The sequence below is a fragment of the Heliangelus exortis genome, chromosome 7 (genome assembly GCF_036169615.1).
Source record: "Heliangelus exortis chromosome 7, bHelExo1.hap1, whole genome shotgun sequence".
NCBI lineage: Eukaryota > Metazoa > Chordata > Aves > Apodiformes > Trochilidae > Heliangelus > Heliangelus exortis.
The window spans coordinates 2121708-2144381 of NC_092428.1; the positions used below are offsets into that span (position 1 = coordinate 2121708).

A 22674-nucleotide genomic window follows, 5' to 3' on the forward strand; every position below is an offset into this window, starting at 1 on the left:
TTTGCACTGCAATTTATGTGCCAGTATTTTTTTAGGCTCTCAGAAGTTCTCAGAAACTTGCCCCACAGGTGAGGGTAATTATCTTCATTTGGTGGGCTGAGTAAGAGACTGAGGTTTGCACCTCAGTCTCCTACAGGGAGTCTGAGGGTAAGTTAAAAATCACAGGCAGATACTCTGACCCAGTTTATTAAACACAAATGGGAAAAAAAAAACTGTAAGGAGACATCTCCTCCTCTGTTTTAACAGGTAGAGAGGTTTTTAAGGTCAGCTGCTGCTGGCGTTTGCTTTTCTGAACTGCAGTAAGCAGATGGCAGTTCCTTTTTCTAAATCCTAGCTTTAAGATTGCTGCAAAACCTTTGGACAGAGCCCGGGAATAAAAATTGTCATTTTGAGTGGAGGAAAAATAAATACTATTTGTCTTTGATGTCTTGGTAGAATATTGACACTGATTTCCTGGTGCAGGTGTTGTCATTAGAGTTACAGGCAAGCTGTGGCATTGTGTTATTGCTCCTTAATTGATAGAATGAGCCCTCTCAGTGTTGGAATATCTAAGAAATTGTGGCCAACTGGAAAATGAGAGGGCTGCTTGCAGGAGGGAGGTTGGTAACGTCAGTGGCATGTTGTAAAGATGTGCTGTGGGAAGGATGCTGAAACAGCCCAAGGCTATTTCAGCTGCAGACACTGAATCTGCTTCTCCCTCTCTCTTCTCTCTCCTTTTTTTCCCCTCCCTTGTGAACTGCAGTGGCTCTCTAAGATGAAATGCTTTTAAATCATTTCCCAACCTTGCAGCCGTCTTTGATAAAACCCCTGTTATCTGAAATGATATGAATCACTGTGGAGTTAATCATACCTTATACAACAACATATTTTGTTGTGATTCATTCTGTTTCAATTAATCATCTTATTTATCTACATTGTCATAGCTGCTGCATGGAAATTCGTGAGAAAAAAGCAAGTAATTATTTCAGTATAGTTTACCTAGTGCATTATGAATGAAAGGAAAATTGAGAGCCAAGTATTTAAATTGATATTTAGTGCTGCTTTCAGCTAATGTCTAGCTATTTAAGCAATTTAGGAATCCTATTTTAAAAATGGCTTTCTTTTTTTCCCTGTTAGGGGAACCAAGCAGGTATTTAAGAGAGAAGCTTGCACTTTACAACAGCCTTGCCTTCTTAAAACTAAAAATATTTTCTGGTAGTCTCTCAGAATGCTCAGGGGTATTTATCCTTCCTTATGCTTTGCAGTGTCAAGGTACTTTTAAGATTACAAATCCTGGACAGAAGACAGCAGAAGACAGAACATGTCCTGTGAGGAGGGCAGGCAGATTTCTCTGTATTTCAGGAGCTTGTGTTTTACTGAGGGTGACTGATAAGCCTTTTCACTTCATAGCACTTCCCAAAGCATCTCGTAGCACTTCATAAACATTAAAGCTCAGAATAAACCAAAAAGGTAGATGTGCAGCCTTCTTGTCTCTGTTTTACAGGTGGACAATTGAGAGGTTATTTGCCCAAGGTCATACAGCAAGAGCAGAGCCAGGAACAAGCAAAATTGGGTTCTAAGTTTTTTTTCTTCAGCTGGTGTCCTGAAATGTCAGCTGCTGGATATATTTAGGACAAGACTCACCTGACTGGAGGAAAAGACCTGCAGAATCTGGCTTTCAGTTTTCATTGTAATATTCATAGATGTTTCTGAAAACCTCTTAAAGGGGAACTGCACGTGCATTTTCAATAAGCAGTGCTAGGGCAAAAATGCACAATATGTGATATAATGTAAACTTGTCTTGTTAGAGGTGCAAAAATAAAGATTATGAATGAAATCTAGTTATATAGTTGATCAGTAGAATGAGAGCAAAAATGTTCACAAAACCATCTTTAAATCAGAGTAAATCCAGAACAATTAGATTTCCCAGAGATACCTGCATGTAGCAATGCAGGTAAAATATACAGGTTTCAGTAAAGGTTTTGCATTCCAATCCAACTAAAGTATATTAAATTACTTTGCATTTCAAAGACTTTTTTGGGCAGATGTTGCCAATTTCTGTTTCAGCACTGTTAGGTCACACTAAAGCCTTTTATGCCAACATGCACTGGGGGATTCTCCCCCTGTTACAGTTCCTGCAGTCAATTACAAAGCTGCAGTTCCATTTTATGCCCCTGGATAACTCAAAAGGTGAGCTGATGTGGGGACCTTTCTCACCTCCCCTTATCACACAGTCTCATCTGCCCCCTGTAGTCAGATTTAGCAATTTTATGCCCATAGCAAGAGTAATTCCTGAGGCCTAATTCCTGATTACCAGTGCAGCTTTCTGAGGCAGCAGGATCACAAGATCTGGCTAGACCAGAGGGTAATGCATGGGAGGATGGAGGACTTGGAAAGAGAAAGCCTGATAACCTCTGTTTCATCCAGTTTGTATTTCCCAAGTAATATGACAAAAAAACACAGTTGGATACTGTGAGTTAAAGATTTTATTTCTCTAGTATAGTATTTACATTGATATCCTTTTTTAATCCTGACTTAATTGAATATTATTAGGTATGGATAAGTTCAGCTATTAGCTGTAAAGTTCTTGGACAGCTGTTTTATTTTAAAAAGCTTATATTTGCCTGAAGAAGTTTGTGTTTCTGCTCCATCTGTTTATAAATTTGTGTCTGAATGAAGGGTACTTGAAAGAGAAGAAAAGGAAAGGAAAGTCAAGGAGCCAATGATGATGATGTTCAAAACCCTCTGATCATGCATTGCAGAGAGGTCTGGAGGCTGCTCTAAACTGAATTAAATTTATACAATTAAAACCTAATTTGTTCCTATGAATAATTTATCCCCTCCTGTGAAGCATATGCACCAGGTCATAACTATACGTAAGGATTACAAAAATATTTTACTAATTTCTAAGTAATTTTTCAAAGACTTGAACACTTTCAAAGAACTTGGAAAAGGAGAAGAAAAAAATACAGTTGTAAGCATACCTGAAATACCTGAGAGATACATAAAAGCATCCATGGTTTTCCCAAAGGTTTTAATTGATCTCTAAAACCTTGCCTTATTTATAAGCATAAGCCACCCCATTTACAACAGCTCTTGGGTAATAGTTTTGCAGCCTCATGAAAGTGTCTCCTTAAGCTGTATTTAGAGGTTTACTGGTCGTATTCTGACTTAAATACCATTTATTTCATATTGACCTCCCAGAGATGCAATGTGGAAAATTTGATTTGCTCTAAGTTTTTGTTGTAAGTTTACAGAACTCTTCTATTAACTGCACTTTTTCCTTATTTTTTTTATTTTAATTCTTCATAAAAATGATCCACTAGACCCTTCCTTTAATAAAAATGCACATAGGTGACAAGTAGCAACGAGGAAATGTAACTCCTTAAGCCCTCAGCCCCTCAGTTCCTTGTTTGAAACCTTGGATTTCACATCAGGTTTCAGAGCCAGCTGGTTCTCCCAGCTCTGCAAAGCCATGGGCTGTCCTTGTCAGTAAGCAAAAGCCTCTGGCATTTGAGAAACTTTGGGAGCTCTGGGAAAGTGGTGCCCATTCCAATGGGAAGACCCTTAGCATCCCCAACTAATCTGTCCTTAGTGATGCTTTTCAAGCTCTCCTGCTGTTATCATGGTACAGCCCTGGGAGTTGAATAGGCTACTTGAGGAAGTCCCCCAAATTTCTGGAGGTTAGGAATTTTATTTAAAATTTTTCTGATGTTAAAGATTGATGTTAAAGATCTTTTAACAAATTGTCTTTCTGCTCTGGAGACCAGGGCATTTGTCTCTCAGCTAGCCAGACCACTGACCTTTCCAGGTTTTGTGACATTCTTTTTTTTTTTTTGTCAAATGAAATGGTATGGTTCAAATGAATGGTTGTTGGGCAATTCTGATTGCTCTGAAAGAACCACCTTCCTGCAAATGGAAAAATATCTGAAATTTTATGGAATTACTGTTATCTTTCACCATCAGTTCACCTGAAGTTGTTTCTAAACTTCTTTTGAAACGTGTGAGCTATGTGGATGGGCAGTCAGATGGTTTTAAGTCACACAGTAATTAATATATATGTTATTTTGGAGCAGCTAGGATTAACTTATCTTCTTCCTCTCACTGGAATTTCTCCTAGACTAGTAGATACATCTGTGAGTGCTTTTGGACACGTACCAGTTTGGGATAAATGGATCAGTCAATTTAAATTCTGCACATAGAGTTGCCAAACACTGTGCATTTGATTTGAGCAGCAAAGTAAATGCCAGATTTGGATGAAGCTGCATCTTGGTGTATGAGAATTCCAATAATGAGTCAAACTACTGGATCTCACTGCTCAAAAAAGAACACTCATCATCTAGAACAGAGTTTGTTTATTCTAGAGAAGTGTGTAGCCTTGTGCTGGCCAGTTGTAGCCCTTCTCTGAACATGAATTATCTGGGAGGTGGATGAGCACACAGATGAGTGTTCCAAAGACTAACACTGGTAAGGAGGTGGAACCAATATTTATCATTAGCAGGGAATAATATTTATCATGGAAACCCTAAGTTATTAACTCTACTTGCAGGTGAGTTTATTCCCTATTTCAAACAAAAACTTTGTGTCCCAATATGAGTGGTGCCTGTATATATATTTCAGGAAGAGCAAGCTAAAATTGAGTTTAAAATGTTTAGTATATTAATATCTTCTTCAACTGTGTCCCTTGGTTAATTTTTAAACTAGCATAGAAGTGACAACCTAAGTCACCTCAAAGTTCTCTTGTCATTTATGGTAAAAGTTACAGAGTATTTTAGTATTTTAACAGACTTGATTCAAAACATACCTATTCATATTGCACCTCTTCTGTTGGAGTTGGTTTTCTAGGAAGTTAAATATCAGTTGTGTTTCTTTAATCCATCTTAATCTGTACTGTTCTTAAATAAGAGCTTCTCCTTCTTGCTGTTTGGAGTTTAAAAGTGCAGTGTACAGAATACTGCAACAGAATTTAACAGAAGTTTGTTATTTTGGGGGGTTTTTAGACAGATCTACAGTGAGAGAAAAATTTGTGATAGGACGAATCTTATAACCCCAGGAAGGTGCTTAAATGAGGAGTAAATTATGCAGATATTCTTTCAGGTGGCTGCTACTCAAGGTAATGATTTTTAGAATATTATCTCATGTAATGAAACACAAATCAAAGTTTTCACACAAATGTTTCAAAATCTATACATTCAGTGACACAGTAATGATTTTTGAGTCACAGGTAGGTGGGGAGAACTGGATTATTAGACAATATATCTATCTACAGTTAATATCCCTTAACACCTATTTTTCAGGGTAACAGACAAGTCCTTAGGGAGAGGTAAAGTAAAACCCCAGTGTTCTGTACACTTCCAATTTCCTTCAGTTTTCTTTGCAATAGTTTCCCAAAGATGGAGCTCTGGACTAGATGGATGTGATCCCTTGTAGTCTGTCTTGTGATCCTTGACCAAAGTTACATCTTTCAAAAGCAGATGAGCCCAGTAAATAGAATTACTTCACTTTACAATTTATACCAACATGTGGAAAGTTTTCTAATGATTTTTTTTTTTAATTAGAATTGAACAACCATTTTCAGTGCTACTGTTTTGTTCATCTGGTAATAAGACCTCTAGCAATAAATCCATGTTCAGGATAATGAATAAGAATAATTATACTTCATGTAGGTAAAATTCCCATGAGTAGATTTGAAATATATCCAACTCATCTTGCACACTGTTTGAAATGTAGCTAATTTTGTCTATACTAATCTGTCCAACCAGGTTACTAATCTAAATTAAGATCATAACAAATTATGATGCTTAACATTTCATAACATTTCCTTAATTCCTTAACTACTTTTTTTTTTTTTTTTTTTCCCCTTGCATTCCATTTTTCTGGAATCAAACACATCATGCTCAGCAACAACCTGGAGTGCAAATTTGGTGTAACTGTGCAATATTTTCCTGTTTTCAATTCCACATTTTACAAATACTTCTATGGATCTTACATTGCCTGTCTCAGCTATGTGGAAAGTGTAAGAAGTTGTGCAGTATTTTTTACTGAGCATAGTCACTGTTCTCTCTCAACAGAGGCAGCTTCTATGCTCTGAACTACCCCAAGTAGCCATCTTTCTGTAATAAAGCACTCCTTGAAAACCCTTCCCATGTTCCTGCTCCCAGTAATCTCCCTGCAAATACAAAATGCCTCCTTCATATTTTACTGGCTGGAGACACAAGGCATCAATGTCTTTGGTCCTTGGATGGCTGGAAGACAATATTGTAGGGAAGAGATCCCCAGCTTCCCTAATCCTAACCCTGCCCTTGAAGGCCTCCAGGATGTTAAACCTTACATAGAAGTTGACCATTTATCAGTAAGGAGATAACCTTAGAAGGTTTAAAAAATATTTTTAAAAAACATTTTTTTAAGAAATTTTAAAATATTTTTAAAATATTTTCCCCCAGCCTCTTGCAACTTCTTAAGTTTACAGACAAAGGCATATGAAAAATTGTATCAATAAAAACTTTAAACTCTCTGAAATAGTTTTCCTCTGGAACATGTCATATATAAAACATAAGATGGGTTGGCATGTTGAAATGGTTTGGGGGATCCTTTCCTAAGGGAATTTGCATTAAGGTTTCAAATTGTCCCTTTAGTAATGTGCCCATCCCAAGACAGCTCCCCTAAAAAACCATCAGTTTCTTTTTTCTTCCCTATCTCCTACCCTTGTTATTCCAGCAGTTCACTTTGTAGAAGGTGCTTGGAGTACCACACACTGCACAAAATGGAGCAAGAGGCTTGTCCTGTCCTGAGACATTTCCATTTTAAACAGAGATAACAAACAAAAGACTTGAGGAGTAATGACCAGAGATAGGTGAAATGTCAGAACAGGGATCAAACACTTGCTCAGTGCCTTTACAAAAACTGCAGCTCAAGTTTTTGCCCTGTAATCTCATATAGCAATTTTTAAAACATTCACAGTCAATGGAAAAGAAAACAGTAATGAAGGTTTATACCAAGTCTAGATATCTAAGTCCATTAACTATGCTTTTTTTTGTGTAATTGTTTTTCATGGTGGGGTTTTTTTCTGTCTTAAATATCTCAGTGATTTAAAGCAGTTCACGATCAGTTAAAATTTTAAATGCTTAAGAAAGTAGTATGTCAGATTAACTGTTTTCCATTTACTGACTGTTACTTGGAACAAAAAAAAAAAAAAAAAAAAAAGAAATCTTGTATTTTTGTAAGCATAGTAAGCTACACTGTTTTTCTTTAAACTGTAGGGTATGAATTATATTCCTATAATGACAGCTGCAGGGTGGAATGTTTTAACACACTGGAGTGAGATATATCTTGGACACATTCTTGGTATCTTAAGTTCAACATGCTCCATATGGTGCCACTGAGGCAGTGATTTTGAAGCAAACAGTCAAAGACTGCTGAAACAGCGTAAAATACAAATTAGTCCTTGCTATAGAAGTAAAAAAAATCCCTGTCAATCTTTTCAGCTTTCTGCATGAATACTTCCAGCAACTTTTAATAGCAGTCCTGATGTTTTAAAACAACTGTTGAGTCCTAGCAGAATGGAGTAAAAAGGCTGTGTGCTAAGAATGCACACTCATTATTGACTGTGTTCTGGCTGAGGCTTCTGCAGAAGAGCAGAGGGATAGGAGGTTGGGCTTCCCTGCATTGCCACACCAGTCTTTAACATGGCAGCAAGGTTTCTGTGTTGCAGGATTTGTGAGAAGCAGGTTGCTCTTTGTCACCTTGGTCCTCTTGTCAGGAGAGAAGAGCCATGAAAGAGCTGTGAGAGAGTTGACTTCTCAGTCCTGCTAATGAGAAATGTAAGAACAGGGTACCCTATAGTAAAACTATCTAATAACCTGTGTTAAGACTTGGATATTTTCATCTTTGTGGTACTGGATTAGCTGGGAATTGTGTTTTCAGGACTCTGGACATGTTTTGTGGATGGTATCATTTCAATGTTCATGGTATCATTTTGTCTATCTTTTATCTTAACGGGGTTGGATTTTTTCCATATAAACTTAACTGTGGGTTTGTATTCATGCTTAAGGATTTCAGAGTTCTTACAGCATACTTGAAGTTCTTGATACTGAAATTATTGGTTCACACTCTGATTTTAACTTTATATTGACCTGATGTAAATTTTAGTCCTGGATTATTGATGTTGTTATGGCTTTTTTAAAGCCTCATACATGGACTGCAAACAAGAAACTCTAGGTTACACAACCATGCAAAAGTTCTGCCTTTTTCAAGTATTATCAGCCTTAAATCATTTTGTATTGATGTTGACTCTTAAAAGCAGATGTACAAATATACCAGAGCACAGGAACAGCCACAGTGCACCAGGCTGCTGACCTGCACTTGTGTACCTTTCCTATCAGCAGAGCAGCATAATGAAATGAGAGCATTACTGATGAATCAGGCTTCTCAGGTGGAGATTTGCCAGAGTAATATTAATGTGAAGTTGCACATTACAGCTGGAGCTGATCTAGGAATTTACTGCCAGAGGAAGAGGGAGATCTTAGTCCCTCTTCTCCCCCTTTTCAGACTCAAAGCTGCTGTCTCAGGTTACCTCTGCACAGTGGGGCTAAGGCAGCAGATTTGGAATATTTGAAAGAAAAGGCCCAAGGAGGTATGGTAACATGGTTTTTAAACAGGGATGTAATTTGAGACAGGCAGGCTGAAAGTAGGAAACCAAATCACAGTCCCTGAGCTTCTTCTAAATCATTACAGTCTATAAAATCATTAAGCAAAGACTGACAGATAACAAGCATTTTAGTCATCCCATATTAGAGGTACCTGTGCTGCTGGAGTGCCTCTAGATATAGTTAGATAAAACAATCATCTATACTGTGCTTAAGTTTCCATCTTTAAATATAGCCTGAATGTCAGATTTCAAATGGTAATTCTGACATGTTTGTTAAATCCTCTGAGATCAGTCCATGTTGGTATCTGTGGTACAGGACTTTGTTGCCATTGGATTTATAAATAAAAGTTCTTGTATTCTCTCAGTACAAGGTTCTGATACAATCTTTCTTGTAGCAAACAGGTCAAATCCCTGCAAGTGCAAGGTTTCCTGTAGCTGCAGCAGGAAAGCTTCACCAGTGGGCTCCCCTTCATCCAGTGGCCTCTAGGAGACATTTACATGGAGGTTCCCTTTGTTGCCTTGATCTCTAATTCTTACCCATAAGCTTTCAGCCTGCTCATGGCTATTATTCAGTGACAGCTCTTCACAATTTATCAGTTTCTTGATGTAGAGGACACCCCCTCTGCCCCTCCATGCCATGGCATTCCTCCCAAGTTTCACTGCTGGCACCTTTACTCACCCAGGCCAGAAGCTGATTCATGCTTTGCTTCCTCCAGGCCAATATATTTCTTCTCCAACAAGTTCCTTCCTTGATAAATCAATCTGCTCCTGTGCTGGCACATGGGGAGGAACCTTGTCATCTTGTGGAGATACCAGGACACTGGGATTTCCCAAATGTTTGTGGCTACATGGAATGGTTTTAAAGGAAGCAAATTATTGCAGCTGCAGGACAGCAGTAAGTTGCACAGTGACAACTCATACCTGGTTTATGTACCTGTTTACTTCCATGCTCACTACAAAAGTACAGTTACCATAGCAATGACCATTTCACCCCATTCCTTTGCTACTTCTGAGATACAAAATCACCATATGCCACCTGAACTGTCAGCACAAGTGCTGAAAGCAGAAGTTGGGAGTGTCACACACTTCTCCAGTGACACATTGAGTTAGAGAACATTTTGTGGTGAAAAACAATTGGTGCAAGTAGATCACAGGCCCTCAGTGTTCTAAATCTTTTGCCACTAAGCAGAAAGAAAAGCTTCACCAGCTCCACTAGGATATACTTAACCTTTAGTCTTTTATGAAATATTGGTACCCCAGCTGTGTGACTCTGGGAGCTACCAGCTCAGGGAGTTCTGAGTTCTCTGTGATGCTCTAGTGCCTGGTATAAAGACTTACACTGTGTCTGACCTTTGCACTAGGGTATTAATCCCCTTATGGTGTACCAGATAACTTCAGCATCACTTAGCCATGGAATGGGGAAGCTCCAGCAAGCCCAGGGAATCTGACCACCCAGCTTCTTGCTGCTGGGCAGGGATGGTGAGAAACCTGGTGCAGAAAGCCCCATCTCTGCCTGGGGGCCAGATCAGGTCATTCTGGCTCTCCACTTTTACCACGTTGTCCTTCACAGCTGAGAGTGTGATGGTTCAAGTTGTGATGTTAGAAAGCAAAAGTCCAATCACACCTACAGAATGGTCAGAGTGTTTTGTAGCATTGCTGGCAAATACACTCAGTATAGAAGCACATGCACCTTCTGTGTGGCTGAAGGGGTAATGGACATTTGCTGGTGCTGCAGCAGACTTTGGAATAGATCTGCCTCAGTTTCTGGATGAAGGGTGTCTTTTCCCCTCTACAGCCAGACAGTTCTTGCTCTGGAGCTGCTTGATTCTTGTGTTTCTTCTCTTGTCCTCTGGCTTGTGCAGCCACCCAGGCTGGGGTGGGTTCCGTGGCGAGGATGCTCTGCTGCAGAGGTCCTCATTTTTTGTCCCATGAAAAGAAACTTGCTGGTACAGTACATTAGTAAATGCTAAGAAACTTATTTCATGGGATGGGAACACCCCAGGGGAATCTGGCAGGCAAGATGTGTTTATGCAACTGAGCTGTGTGTTGCAACTGCCATCACTTAGTTCCCTTGGCTGCAGCCAGAGAGTTGTGAGAGAAAAACAATCCAGAGAGCTGGCACTGGGGGCATCTCTAATTGCATACAAATCATTAATAAAAATTCAGTGCAGTATTATTTAGAAAATAGAAATGCCATTTATTTATGATCTTGCGCACTGAGCTCATCAGCAGGGACAGAAACACCCAGGCTTTTGCACTTTTATTTGGAGTACATATTCTTTGGATGTCTTCAGCACATTCTGATATCCCAGGGAGATTCATGACACAAGAGTAATTGCACATAATGTAAACAAGATCTGCATTAGTTGGCTCTTTTACTGAAAATCCCTTTTCAAGTCCAGATGTGTGATGTGTAAATGTTAGGAGAAGAGAGTCCTTAAGAAGAAGCAGCTTCATCAAATGCAGCTCATCTTCCAGCAAAATGGAGAAAATACAAATTATAGCTCAAGACCTTGGTCAGATCTGGGGCATGAAGTTTGATGGTGATATTTAATGTTCCATATGTGCTTTGGACAAGTGCCATGTTTGTAAATAACTTCTTCATTACTGGTGTTTAAAAGTGACACTTTTAGCACAGTCTCCTCTGCAAAGCATTCCCCTGCTCACCACCTCAGCCAGCCAGACTCCAAATAAACTGTTTGGGCTCGTGGTGTAAATCAGGGATCAAAATGCCTGTTAGAGCAAGGCCATTCTTAAAACATGGCCTGGTAGGTGTCAAGTGTGAATTTTTGAAGCAGAATTCACCAGAGTTGATCAACTCAACAGAAAGAGGAGAGTGTATGGAAGAAGTCTGCTAGTGCTGAGTTGCTGCTCTAGGTTGCTGTTTGTAACATCAGATTTTACCATATGACGTGAGCACTGTGTTCCTCCCAGTTCTGTTATGAAAAACAACCCCCAAACTAGAGATTGTACAAATTTGAGCCACTTTTGGAAGTTCCAGATCATTTTTCCCCTTCATTTCCCTAAATCTCTAGGTAGCTGTCTTTTAAAGTAGCTTCTAGTGCAGCATCTGGTGTGCTGATATTGCCACTGCTTCTGCTCTGAAAGCACAGCACTACTGGTTTAGAATCTTCACATTCATTTATTTTATGATATTTGGCCAAAAAAAAATTAATTGCTAATATAAGGGAAAGAAGTAAATTTTCAAGAACCCAAATCAGGATGGAATCTGAACTTAAGAACAGCATTGCTGTGACCCTACAGCATTTTTCAAATTTTACATAAAATGGAAGAGACACAGAAAGGAATCACAGGAATTCTTTATGTTGGAAAGTGTGAGGGGAACTACATTGATTAAAATAAATTCTGTTATATTTAAACATGAATATAATGCTACAGGCAGGGAAAAAAATTATTTACACATCTGAGCCCTCAGTAGGTGTGAGAAATCTGGAGTGAAGGACTCAAGCAAGTACTTAGCTATAAATAACCTGTCAAAACCTGAATTACTATTACTACGACTACTAATTTCAGCTTCATAATAATTTGCAGTCTTACATTTGTCATGTAATAAAATAAGAAATGTATCAGGTGCAGTTTTAGGTTGATTTGCAATATGCTGACATATACAAGGAACATAGTAATGGTTAACAAATACATAAATGTATATTAAAGTATAATGTCAATCTGTTATCTCAGTAATTAAAAAATAGTTATGAGGCAAATCCTAAAATAAATGTAGCATTCCAAAGGCACAGAAGTAGAGGTTAAAGTGCTAACTGTGCTCTGAAGTATAGCTGAGGATTTAAAAATGTTCTTTGGGAGTTTGTGGCAAATGTGCAGATGCAAATACAAAATTTAGAAAGTGTTATTGCTTGAAAACTTTGGTACATTTGATACATTGCATGGAATATATTTTTAGAATATACAACTGGTAGCACTAGGAGAGTGTCCTTTCTCAGCAGAGATTTAGGAATTATTTAGCAGGTATGGTGATGGACCAAGGTTCACTCAAACTGGAGCTGCAGGTCTCCAGAACCTTCAAACACTCAGGAAGCTTCAGAGTGCCAATAAGTTGTGGGATTTTTGTGGCTGTGATCCTCTTGTGGGCAGGATTATTAATTTTTTTCCCTACTTAGAGGTCAAGTGAGTACAAATCCTTGTGAATACCACTGAACCAGGAACAGGTTGGAGAAGGAGTGCATGGAGGAGAAGACTGAAATGCAGAAGGTTTCAGAAAGGGAGATCACCTTTGTTTTGGCAAGCACTAGGTATGAATTTGGGAAGGTTGTGTGTGTGTAAATATGCCCATATGTCCATAAAGTGGATTTGCTAGGAAGGCAAATGCCTGGCAGACAAAAGCACAAACTTTTGATCAGGATTGCTGCTACATATCCAGTGCATCTTAGAGCAAATGAGCACATTGAAAGGGAGGGGTTTGCATACAGCAATCCATGGAATAATGCACTGCTAAACAATGCACTTTTAACAAACAAATTGTTGTCATAATTGTGCTGTTCTGTATTAACTGAGAGATTACTGATCTTTGATGCAGGAGTGTAATTTTCCTTCATTAAATAATTTAATTTTAAACTTTTTCTATAGGAATGCATACATATTCATGGATCATTTTATATTCTATTTTGTGTCTTATTCTTTATCATTTTACTTTTTCTTTTTTTCTGAGAGTGTGGTGTTCTAGAAGTAGAAAGGAGTGCTGGAAGAGCTTGTAGTTTGCTTTCTGTCATAGCAGCTCACAAACCCATTTCTGGAAAAAATTTCACTTTCATGTTTGAAAGCACAGTAAAAAAACAACCAGTAGGACAGTCATGATCTTTTTACCTAAGCCTGTTTTTAAAGGGAAAAGAAATTATAATGAAATGAGAGTGATGTGAATGCATGAAGCAATTGGTGATAAATAATTTGAATTCCAGCTGCCCAAGGGTGTTATACCCCATGTGAAATAGTTAGGAGAAGTTCAGTGGTCAAGAAATGAGTGGGCTTCCATGTTTTCTTCATGTGATGATTTCCACTCATCCTCCAACTCTTGCTTGTGAGAAGCAAGTAAATTCCAACTTTCCTAGATGTTGGGCTTTTTGTTTGGTTTTTTTTTGTTTGTTTTTTTTAAGGTACAAGAAATTAGCAACTTGTCCAAGATGACAAATAGTGCCTTAGTCACATCTGGAATTACTGCTCGTGTTCTTCAGTCAGGACCACAGTGACCTAACTGTGGTCAGATTAAAATTTTGTTTTTCCATGCAGTGACCATGATGTGGGAGAGAGCCATGGGACAGACTGAGAACTGGATTTTTTTTTCTTCCATAAACAGCTGCTGTAGCAAAACCTGGAAATATAAGGATGGTTACACCTTGAATATCTGTATCTTGAACCCAGATAAGTGCATCACTGAATTAGTGCTAAATAGCACAACAGACTCCAATAAGAATCTTTAAGTCAACTGGGTTTAAACTTAATTGGGAAGGTAAAATGTGTCATATTAAGCTCAGTTAATAGTGTTACTGCAAGGAGCCATTTTATTTTCTTGCTGGAATTACCAAGCAGTGCAGGCCTAGCACCTGAAGGGGGTTCTGCTCTGCTGTCCCCAAAGCCTTGGCTATAATTCCGAATGGCATCACACCAAACCAAGGCTATGAAACAACTCCATTTCCCTCCTAAAAATTTGTTAGCCTTTTAGCTGAACTTGAGACAGGTTCTGCTGGATCCCAGGACCTGTAGCACAGGATCTGATTGTTCTCTTCCTCTGAAAGTGCAGGATGAGGGTATCCTGTCAGTGCTTCCAGCCTACTCTGAGTGGCTGTAATCACAGAAGGCCGTGTTGGAAATGGTGCAAATGTTTTACTTCTGTTTGTCAGCCTTCAGCCAGAGAGCTAACACAGAGAGCACCCCATGGTCAGTATTGTGCTTCAAAAAACCCTCACGCATCACCTGTTTTTAACTACATCTGAAACTCCTATTTTCTAGCTATTAAATTAGTTTAAAGGTATTTGTTTTCATTTTTTACTGCTGTGATTCAGTGATGCGTAAGGAAGGGGTCTTGTTCTCCCACTCCTCTGATCACGATGCATCTATCCTTACAAGAGAGACAGATGCACGTGTAGAGAGAGGTGGTGTAAGGGAGCAGAGCTCACTCACGTGGTGCTTTTAATTCTGTGAGGAGAAAACCACATCCAGAGTCCCAGGCAGGTGAGTTCCTGAGGAAGGGATGTAAGGTGGGGATGTAAGTGATGGTGCTTAATCCATCATAAAACTGCAAAATGGCTCCGAGGCATCTGAGCGCTGCAGCTGTTGCAGACCCTGTCGTGGCATTCAGCTCTGACTCTGGGTGATTTGTTCTCTAGAAGATTCTAACAGAAACTCAAGTTCTGGTAATAACCTGAGAATAAATAACTTGCATGTTAATGAGCTGTATGTAATACAGGCGCTCCAGGGTGAACCCAGGCAGGACAGGAAATATGTTTCTTTCTCAGTTCTTTTCACACTTGGCTTTTTCAGACAAAAACCCTCTGGTACTCTGCCAGAACCCCCTCTGAACATGACAACTTTAACCCCATATGGTATTTATACTTGTTCTGATTATTCACTTGAACTGATTATTATTTTTTGATATTTTCACCTACTAGGTGAAGACAGCCTAGATCTTTAGGACAACTGGAGCAAGCTGAAATAATATTTTAGGATATGATATGAACTCCTGGTATCCTTTAGGAAGAAAAGTGATTTTGGGGTCTGGCACTGCTCATGGGAAAAGTAAAGAGGGAATAAAACCACCTCAGTGTTCCTTTATGATAATCTGCCCATCCAATTGATGCCAGCTGAGCTTTCTTCAGTAAGAAGCAGCAAGGGGGGTGTAGATGCTTTGCTCAGATGCTGCTGATTCTCAGGGTTGGTTCTCAAGCTGTGCCATTCTGTGACTGGTTCCCTTCATCTCCTCTGAAGCCTGAACAGGTGTACAATGCTCACCAAACCAAAGATTGATCAGAATTTCACCAGACAGACCTTTGTTTCAGAAAAGACATTGGGGGGCTCAACTCCTGTTTCTCAGACTGTGCTATGACCCATGTTAGCTGTCTCTGGAGAAAATACAATTAAAAAAAAAAAAACAAAAAGGAAAAGAGGAAAAAATCACCTTTGTGTCCTGAGCCCTGAATGCCTTTATAAATGGCTACTTTTTAATAAAAGTATATGAGCTTGTATTGCTTTTACAGAGTGCAATGTAGTAATAGTTGCCCTTAAAATAATTCCTGTCTAAATCAGACTATAATGCTATAAAATGTTGGATAGGACAATCTGCAGTGTTTGAGTAACTGTTTCTAACTGTTTAGTGCTGAATTAAAGAGGAACATAGGTTACCTTACCACTCCCCACTATGAGTATCCTGCTGGCACCAAAGTTTAGTGATCCAGCTGGAGCTATGTCCTATAGACTTTGTCCCACAGACTTCCCATCTTTTCATTTTAAATAAGAGAATGACAGTGGCCTTTTGTTGAAATCATATTTTCCAATGTTCATCAGATAATCTTCTGCCTGGCTGCCTAGGGAGGCTGTGGTTTCAGAGTATGGACTGGGCTGAACCCCCAAACTCACTGATTTGTAATGCAGAGGAAGAGGAGGATATTCCTGAAAATGTGAACAGGCCTTGTTTAGGATTTATTCAGGGAAAGTGAGGAAGTTTTCAGTTACTGCAATAGGAACTCCCTCACAATCTGTCACTAATCTGTCAGTTAAAAAAAGTTGATTTACTTTTTTTTCCCCCCAAGGAAAATTGAAAAGTAGAGAGAGCTGCACAGGGTAATACTGTAAATAGTGAGCTGGGGGTATTCTGTGAGCTGTTCCCTCTGCCAAGAAGGAAGGCAGGGGAAGGATGAGCTTCAGTGTCCCCTTTCTTGTGTAATTACAGGACAAGCATTCAGTGTGCTGGGGTGTCATTGCTGCCCTGCTGCACCAGTGTTTCTTTATGAGATTAAAAAAATGTGGATTTTGGCAATGAAATGTAAATTTAGTGTATAGGACCCCTCCTCTCTGTATGCAGGTTAACGAGCACGTTGCAGGCAATGCTGTTGGTGCAACAATGCCTGGTTCCACATGCTGCTCACTGCAACTGCTGGAGTTTTGTGGGGGCCTGCAGGGATTAAAGTTCACCCAACATGCACGTTAGTAACGTTTTGGTTGTAATTTGGTGGTCACAAATCCGTGGCACCAGGATAAAAGAATTTGGATGTGTCAACAACAGACCCCCCTGAGATGGTGTCTGCTACTGAGTTCTACATCACCAGGGCAGGTGCTTTTCCCCTTACACAAACAGTTTGTGTGGATGGTGATAAAAGGGCTCAGAATGGTAACAGCTCCTGTAGCAATTAGTGTAGGTTCTACACAGCTCCATTCACTGAGTGTGGGGCAGCAGTAACGTACAGGAAAGACACACACACAGTGTCAGAAACACACACACACACACACACACACACACAGAGTGTCTGAAACACACACACATAGTGTCCTGGACACACGGACACACAGACAGTGTCCTGGACACACGCACACACTCACACACACACACAGAGTGTCCTAGACACACACACACACGGTGTCCAAGACACACACACACAGTGTCCAGAACACACACACACACACACATTGTGTCCTGGACACACACACAGTGTCCAAGATGTGCACACACACACACACACACAGGTGGTGTCCTAGACACACACACACTCACACACACACACACACACACAGTGTCCAAGACACACACACTCACACACACATAGTGTCCAAGACACACACACACACAGTGTCCTAGACACACACACACACATAGTGTCCAAGACACACACACTCACACACACATAGTGTCCAAGACACACACACACACACAGGTGGTGTCCTAGACACACACACACTCTCACACACACACACACACACACACACACACACACACACACAAACACATTGTCCAGGACACACACACATATAGTGCCCAAGACACACACACACACACATTGTGTCCTGGACAAACAGACACACACACACACGTAGTGTCCTGGACACACACACACACACACACACACACACACACACGTAGTGTCCTGGACACACTCACACACACACACACACACACTCACACACACAGTGTCCTGGACACACACACACACACACACACACACGTAGTGTCCTGGACACACTCACACACACACACACACACACTCACACACACAGTGTCCTGGACACACACACACACACACACACACACGTAGTGTCCTGGACACACACACACACACACACACACACGTAGTGTCCTGGACACACTCACACACACACACACACTCACACACACAGTGTCCTGCACACACACACACGTAGTGTCCTGGACACACACACACACACACACATGCACTCACACACACGGTGTCCAAACTTCATGCAAGCGTGGAAATAATTTTCAGGCAACGAGAGAGTTGTAACATAACAACAAGGGCAGTGCTGGGGGAAGTTGTCTTTTTTATTGTTATCTCTTTAATTTATCTCCTTTTCCTGTGTAAACTGCTCAGCATTGTGCACACGGAGGGTGTGTGTTAACTTTGGTGACATGGTGTTACTCCCATTAAGTAAAGCTGTAGGCAGGGGGGTTTCAGCGTGGCTGTACTTACCATTTTATTCTCTTTTTTGTTATTTTTCCCAAACTGCCTGAGCCAGATAATGTTTCATAAGGAATAACACAGCTCATCGGTACTTTGGGTGGTACAGCAATAAATTCACTGTTGCAGTTTGTAAAACATTTGTTTGGGATAAGGCACACACACCCCTTTTTGCCAGTTTTTAGTATGTTTACCATGGAAGAGTAAAAAGGTGGGGGAGAGGGTGTTCTGAAATCAGCTGTTCTGTCACAGACAAAACCAGAAGTAGCTCTGAAAACGCTGAGTCGGGGTAATGAGTCTGAAGTTGATCAAACCCGAGAGAACTCCCGATGTGAAACGAAGCCTCCTCAGAAAATTCAGTTGTGTGGCTGCTTTGCTGTGCTGTTGTCGCCTGTCACACATGAATGAAAATGCTGCATTCTCCGGGGAGCAGTAAAGCTTCTGTGTAGGCTGTTTATTTCCTTAATCCCTCCTTCTTCGTGATTTCCAGTGTCAGATCTGAAACGGGAAGCCTGTAAATACAGTGATTATCATACTGATTATCACCTGCACCGGGGAACGCCCTGCCTGGCCGCTGTAACCCGAGCAGCCTCCGCATGTTACAGCCACTTAGATTTTAACCTGACTGCTTTATTAGAGACGGGAGGCTCAGTGTGAGGTGCCCTAGGGCTGCACAGATGGGGTCTGCTTGTTTCCTGTTCTCACTGTTATTGTGAATAGATACTAAAAGGTTCTCATGGCTTTTATCTGGTTAATTTACTTTGAACTGGCCCTGGCATTCAGGGCCTGCCTCACATTTCTCACCATTTTGCAAACACCAAACTGTAGTCTCCAAATGTGTGTTTGGAGTTTTATTATCTTTCTCTTTTTTTCTTTTTTTTTTTTTTTTTTTTTTTACTGGAAGAGCCTTAATTCTTCAAGGAATGTCATTCTGAGCGAAGCTGATTCTCAGAGGGCTGGAGGCACCCTCCTGACTGAAGGAAGCTGCTCAGGAGTTATTCTGAGGTTCAGCTGATAGGAGAGAAGGAAATTAAGATTGCTGTTGTTCTGTGGTGTGTTCAGACACCCTTAGATTAGAGGTCAACTGCAGGAAAATCTATGATTATATGCTAGCTACCATTATTCATGTAGCCGGGCAGCAGACCAGGCTAAAAGATGAGTCTGTAACAGGAAAATGCAAAGATGAGATACTTTTTAACAAATGTGCAATCATTTATCCTTTCTTGGCCAGGTCTTTCAAACCACATGTGCTACGCAGGGGTGCCCCAGTACAGAAAATGAAGATGAATTTTCTCCAAGTCTCCCACATAAGGAAACACTACTTAACTGGAATAGTTTTTATTTCACAGATGTAAGAATGTACTGGTGTCCAGTTTCCTGGCCAAACAATACTTTAACACAGATGTTAATGTCCTGCTGCATTGGGACATTAAAGAAATCCCCTTAGGACAGATCAGGGAAACTTCCGATTTCAATCACACGACCAAAACGCTGAGGTTGAACAAGTAATTTGGTTACAGTACATCATTTTTAGTCCATTTGCTTATTCTCTGCCCCCTTATCACTCCCTTACTTCTCGTCTTTGTGGTTTTGTTGGTTTGTTGGGTTTTTTTTTTCCTGTGTCCCAGTTCCATTTGAGGCTTTCTTGATTGTGTTGCAATTCATTGCAAGTGCATCCCTTCCGAGTGGGAGCTTGCAGGCTCCTTTTTTCATAGGAGCACGGGCTTTGTTAATCACATGCTGGCTTAGGAAAACACTGCATGATATCTTTGAACCCTGCACTCCTTCTTGACAGCCAGGCTAGCAAATGTCATTGACTGTGTGATGTACAAGAAGGAATTCAATTGTAAGTAAATTGTCAAAGTGGCTAACCTTGCCCGCACCCAATTGTCAGGACCATGATTCAGTTTTTCTGTCAACATCAGCTAAGGCTAACCCGGTCAGCCTTATGTTTCTGCACTGAAGCAGCCTGAGGAGTTGTGCTTTTCAGCTTATCACATTTTATTAACCTCAACTTACTCTTGTTGTAATCAATTGCACCCACTTCAAATTCTAATCTTGCCCCCAAACTGGCAGATCCTGTAGGTCCACGAGGACGTAGCTGCTGCAGCACTAAAAGCTGTCAGAGGGACACTGGCATGGAATGGTTTGGTAGGGTGGTTATTTTTGTTTAGCTGGATCAAATCACCATTTTGGCTCAAGACTTAGCCTTCTATTAATACCACTTGGCAAAGATGATCTGGAAGAATGCAAGTAAAAACATAAAGACTTGGAGGGTTTGCTGCAATATTTGCAATGTTGAGGTAGAAAGCGAGCAAGAGGGGGGAAAAATCATAGCTATTGTCTTCTGTCTCCTTGCTTTTATTTCAAAACAGATTTTAATTGCTCCAGTTAATATAAATAAGAAATGAGGACATTCTGATACCCTGATGTTTCCTCTTTTCTTTCAGGAAAAGAGCAGAGTTAAATTGCCTAAAGCAGTGATTAAGACATCAGAGTATTTTAAAACGCTGCTCATCTGATTCCACTACAAGGGTTAGAACACATTTTGTCATCCTGTTTCTCTTAATGCTCTGTAGATGACAAATGATTTTTCAAAATGTCTTGGTAACCTGTGTCCCATGAAGTGCCACACATAAATAGGATTTCAATTAAAAATATGTCTAAAGGATGTTTGTCTGGATTTGAAGCAGTGGTTTCCTAGCCAAAGTCCTATCTCCAGAAGTAACTTTCCTTGCCTGGAAAAAAAAAAAAAAAACAACAAACCTTCTCTATTTGAACTTGTGAAGTGTGTTGACATTGTGCTGGTGTTGGGCTGGAGGGGGGAGCTTGTGGTGCAGCTATCAAAATGGAACAAGTGTATATGGGTATATTGAGATAATAGTGTTAAAGGAAAACTGGCTTGAATGAGTTTCAGAATGTGCTATTTCTTCATTATCTAGCACTTTATAATTAACTGTTCTTTTTTTTATTATTGCAGGAAGCTGCCACTTTTGCTAGAGAGCAAGGCTTTGAGGTGAGTTAACCCGCAATTGCACGCTAAACAGATCCTAAAGGTTTTTTTTTTTCGGTGGTTTTTTTTTTTTTCTCTGGCTGATAATGAAGTTCTTTTGGACAATGATTGATGTGCTATTATACTCTCCAAGCCTCGCAGCGGTTGCCATGGCAACTTGGCAGTCGTCATGGTTTCTTTGTTCTGCCAGCTCAGTGTTATGACGCACTCTGCTAGGTCTGCACCCAACATCGCCTACAGATGTTATTTATTGAATTTTGAAAAGCCTCTTGGGAAGCCGAGAGGTTGGGCACGGTTTCAAGCTGCCTCTGCAGATATGGGACCTGTCAGTTTGTTCAGTTAAAAAGCTACCTCATTAGCTGCATTACACTCCAGAAGGATTCGCTGCTGAAGCGGTGCTGAAGCAAGACTAAATAGTGAAATATAACACCGCTTAAATAACTTAAACCCTGCCATATGCAGATTAGCATTATGCAAATGAATGGTGGAAAAGGTTGGGTATAAAATTGTTAGGTACTGATTAATGTAAACCAGGCTTCTGCAAACAGCTTCCCTTCGAAGGGGTAGTGTGGAATTTGTGTTTCAAAACAGATTCAACTCGGTGTTTTCCATCTGTGCTCTCAAATTGTACCATCTCCCACTTCCTTGAAGTAAGCGCTGCTGATTTTACAGTCACTTGCAGAGCTTTTGATTTCATCTTCCCGAGGTATTGGCTCGAATACCATCTCCCATTGGCTAAATTCAGATAACTTCATCTGCTGAGCTATCAGCTATTGGTCTCTAACATCAAACCCGAGCAGGCAGGTTTGAAATACTGTAATTAACGTGACAATGAACGCTTGTGCTAATTGTGCAGATAGTAAGTGATCTGACTGAAATCTAAGCTGCAGAACCAGAGAGATAAATCCTTTTACGTGCTTTTTTTTTTTTTTTTCCTGGAGTCAGACCCACCTTAATTGATTTGTTTGCAGTGCAGAAGAATAGGTAGAACAGGAGTTTGACTGCTCAACACCCATTCTACATCAATAAGAGAAGCCGCGCGATTCAAACCGCCTGGCTGTGAGAACATCCCACTTTGTGTGGGGATGGTTGCAGAGAAGGAAAAAGAGGGAAAGACTGACAGCTTTTGTTCTACAATTGAGATTTCTTTAGAACCATCCACCAGCAGGTCCATCAGGGCCATCAGGGGGTTAGATATTAAAACCTTGGGCTGTCCCGTTTTGGTTTACGTTTCCCAAACCCGGGTGGCTGCTTTGCTGAAATCAAGACTTTTTACATCTGTCAATTTTCATTTGTGTAATGTGAATTGTTAGCATAAAAAGACACTTGGAATTTATTCTATCAAATGAATGAATTTCACAGATGCCTCCAAATATAAT

The 22674-nt window shown here is 40.2% G+C and overlaps 1 protein-coding gene across 4 annotated transcripts in view; it reads left to right on the forward strand.

The window, feature by feature from the left end:
• ADK (adenosine kinase) overlaps positions 1-22674 on the forward strand; it is a 233514-nt gene that overhangs the window by 168606 nt on the left and 42234 nt on the right. For all 4 annotated transcript variants that reach the window (XM_071748240.1, XM_071748243.1, XM_071748239.1 and 1 more), the window contains one exon: positions 21263-21298. In XM_071748240.1, coding sequence (XP_071604341.1) covers positions 21263-21298 — 36 coding nt within the window. The remainder of the gene's footprint in view (positions 1-21262; positions 21299-22674) is intronic.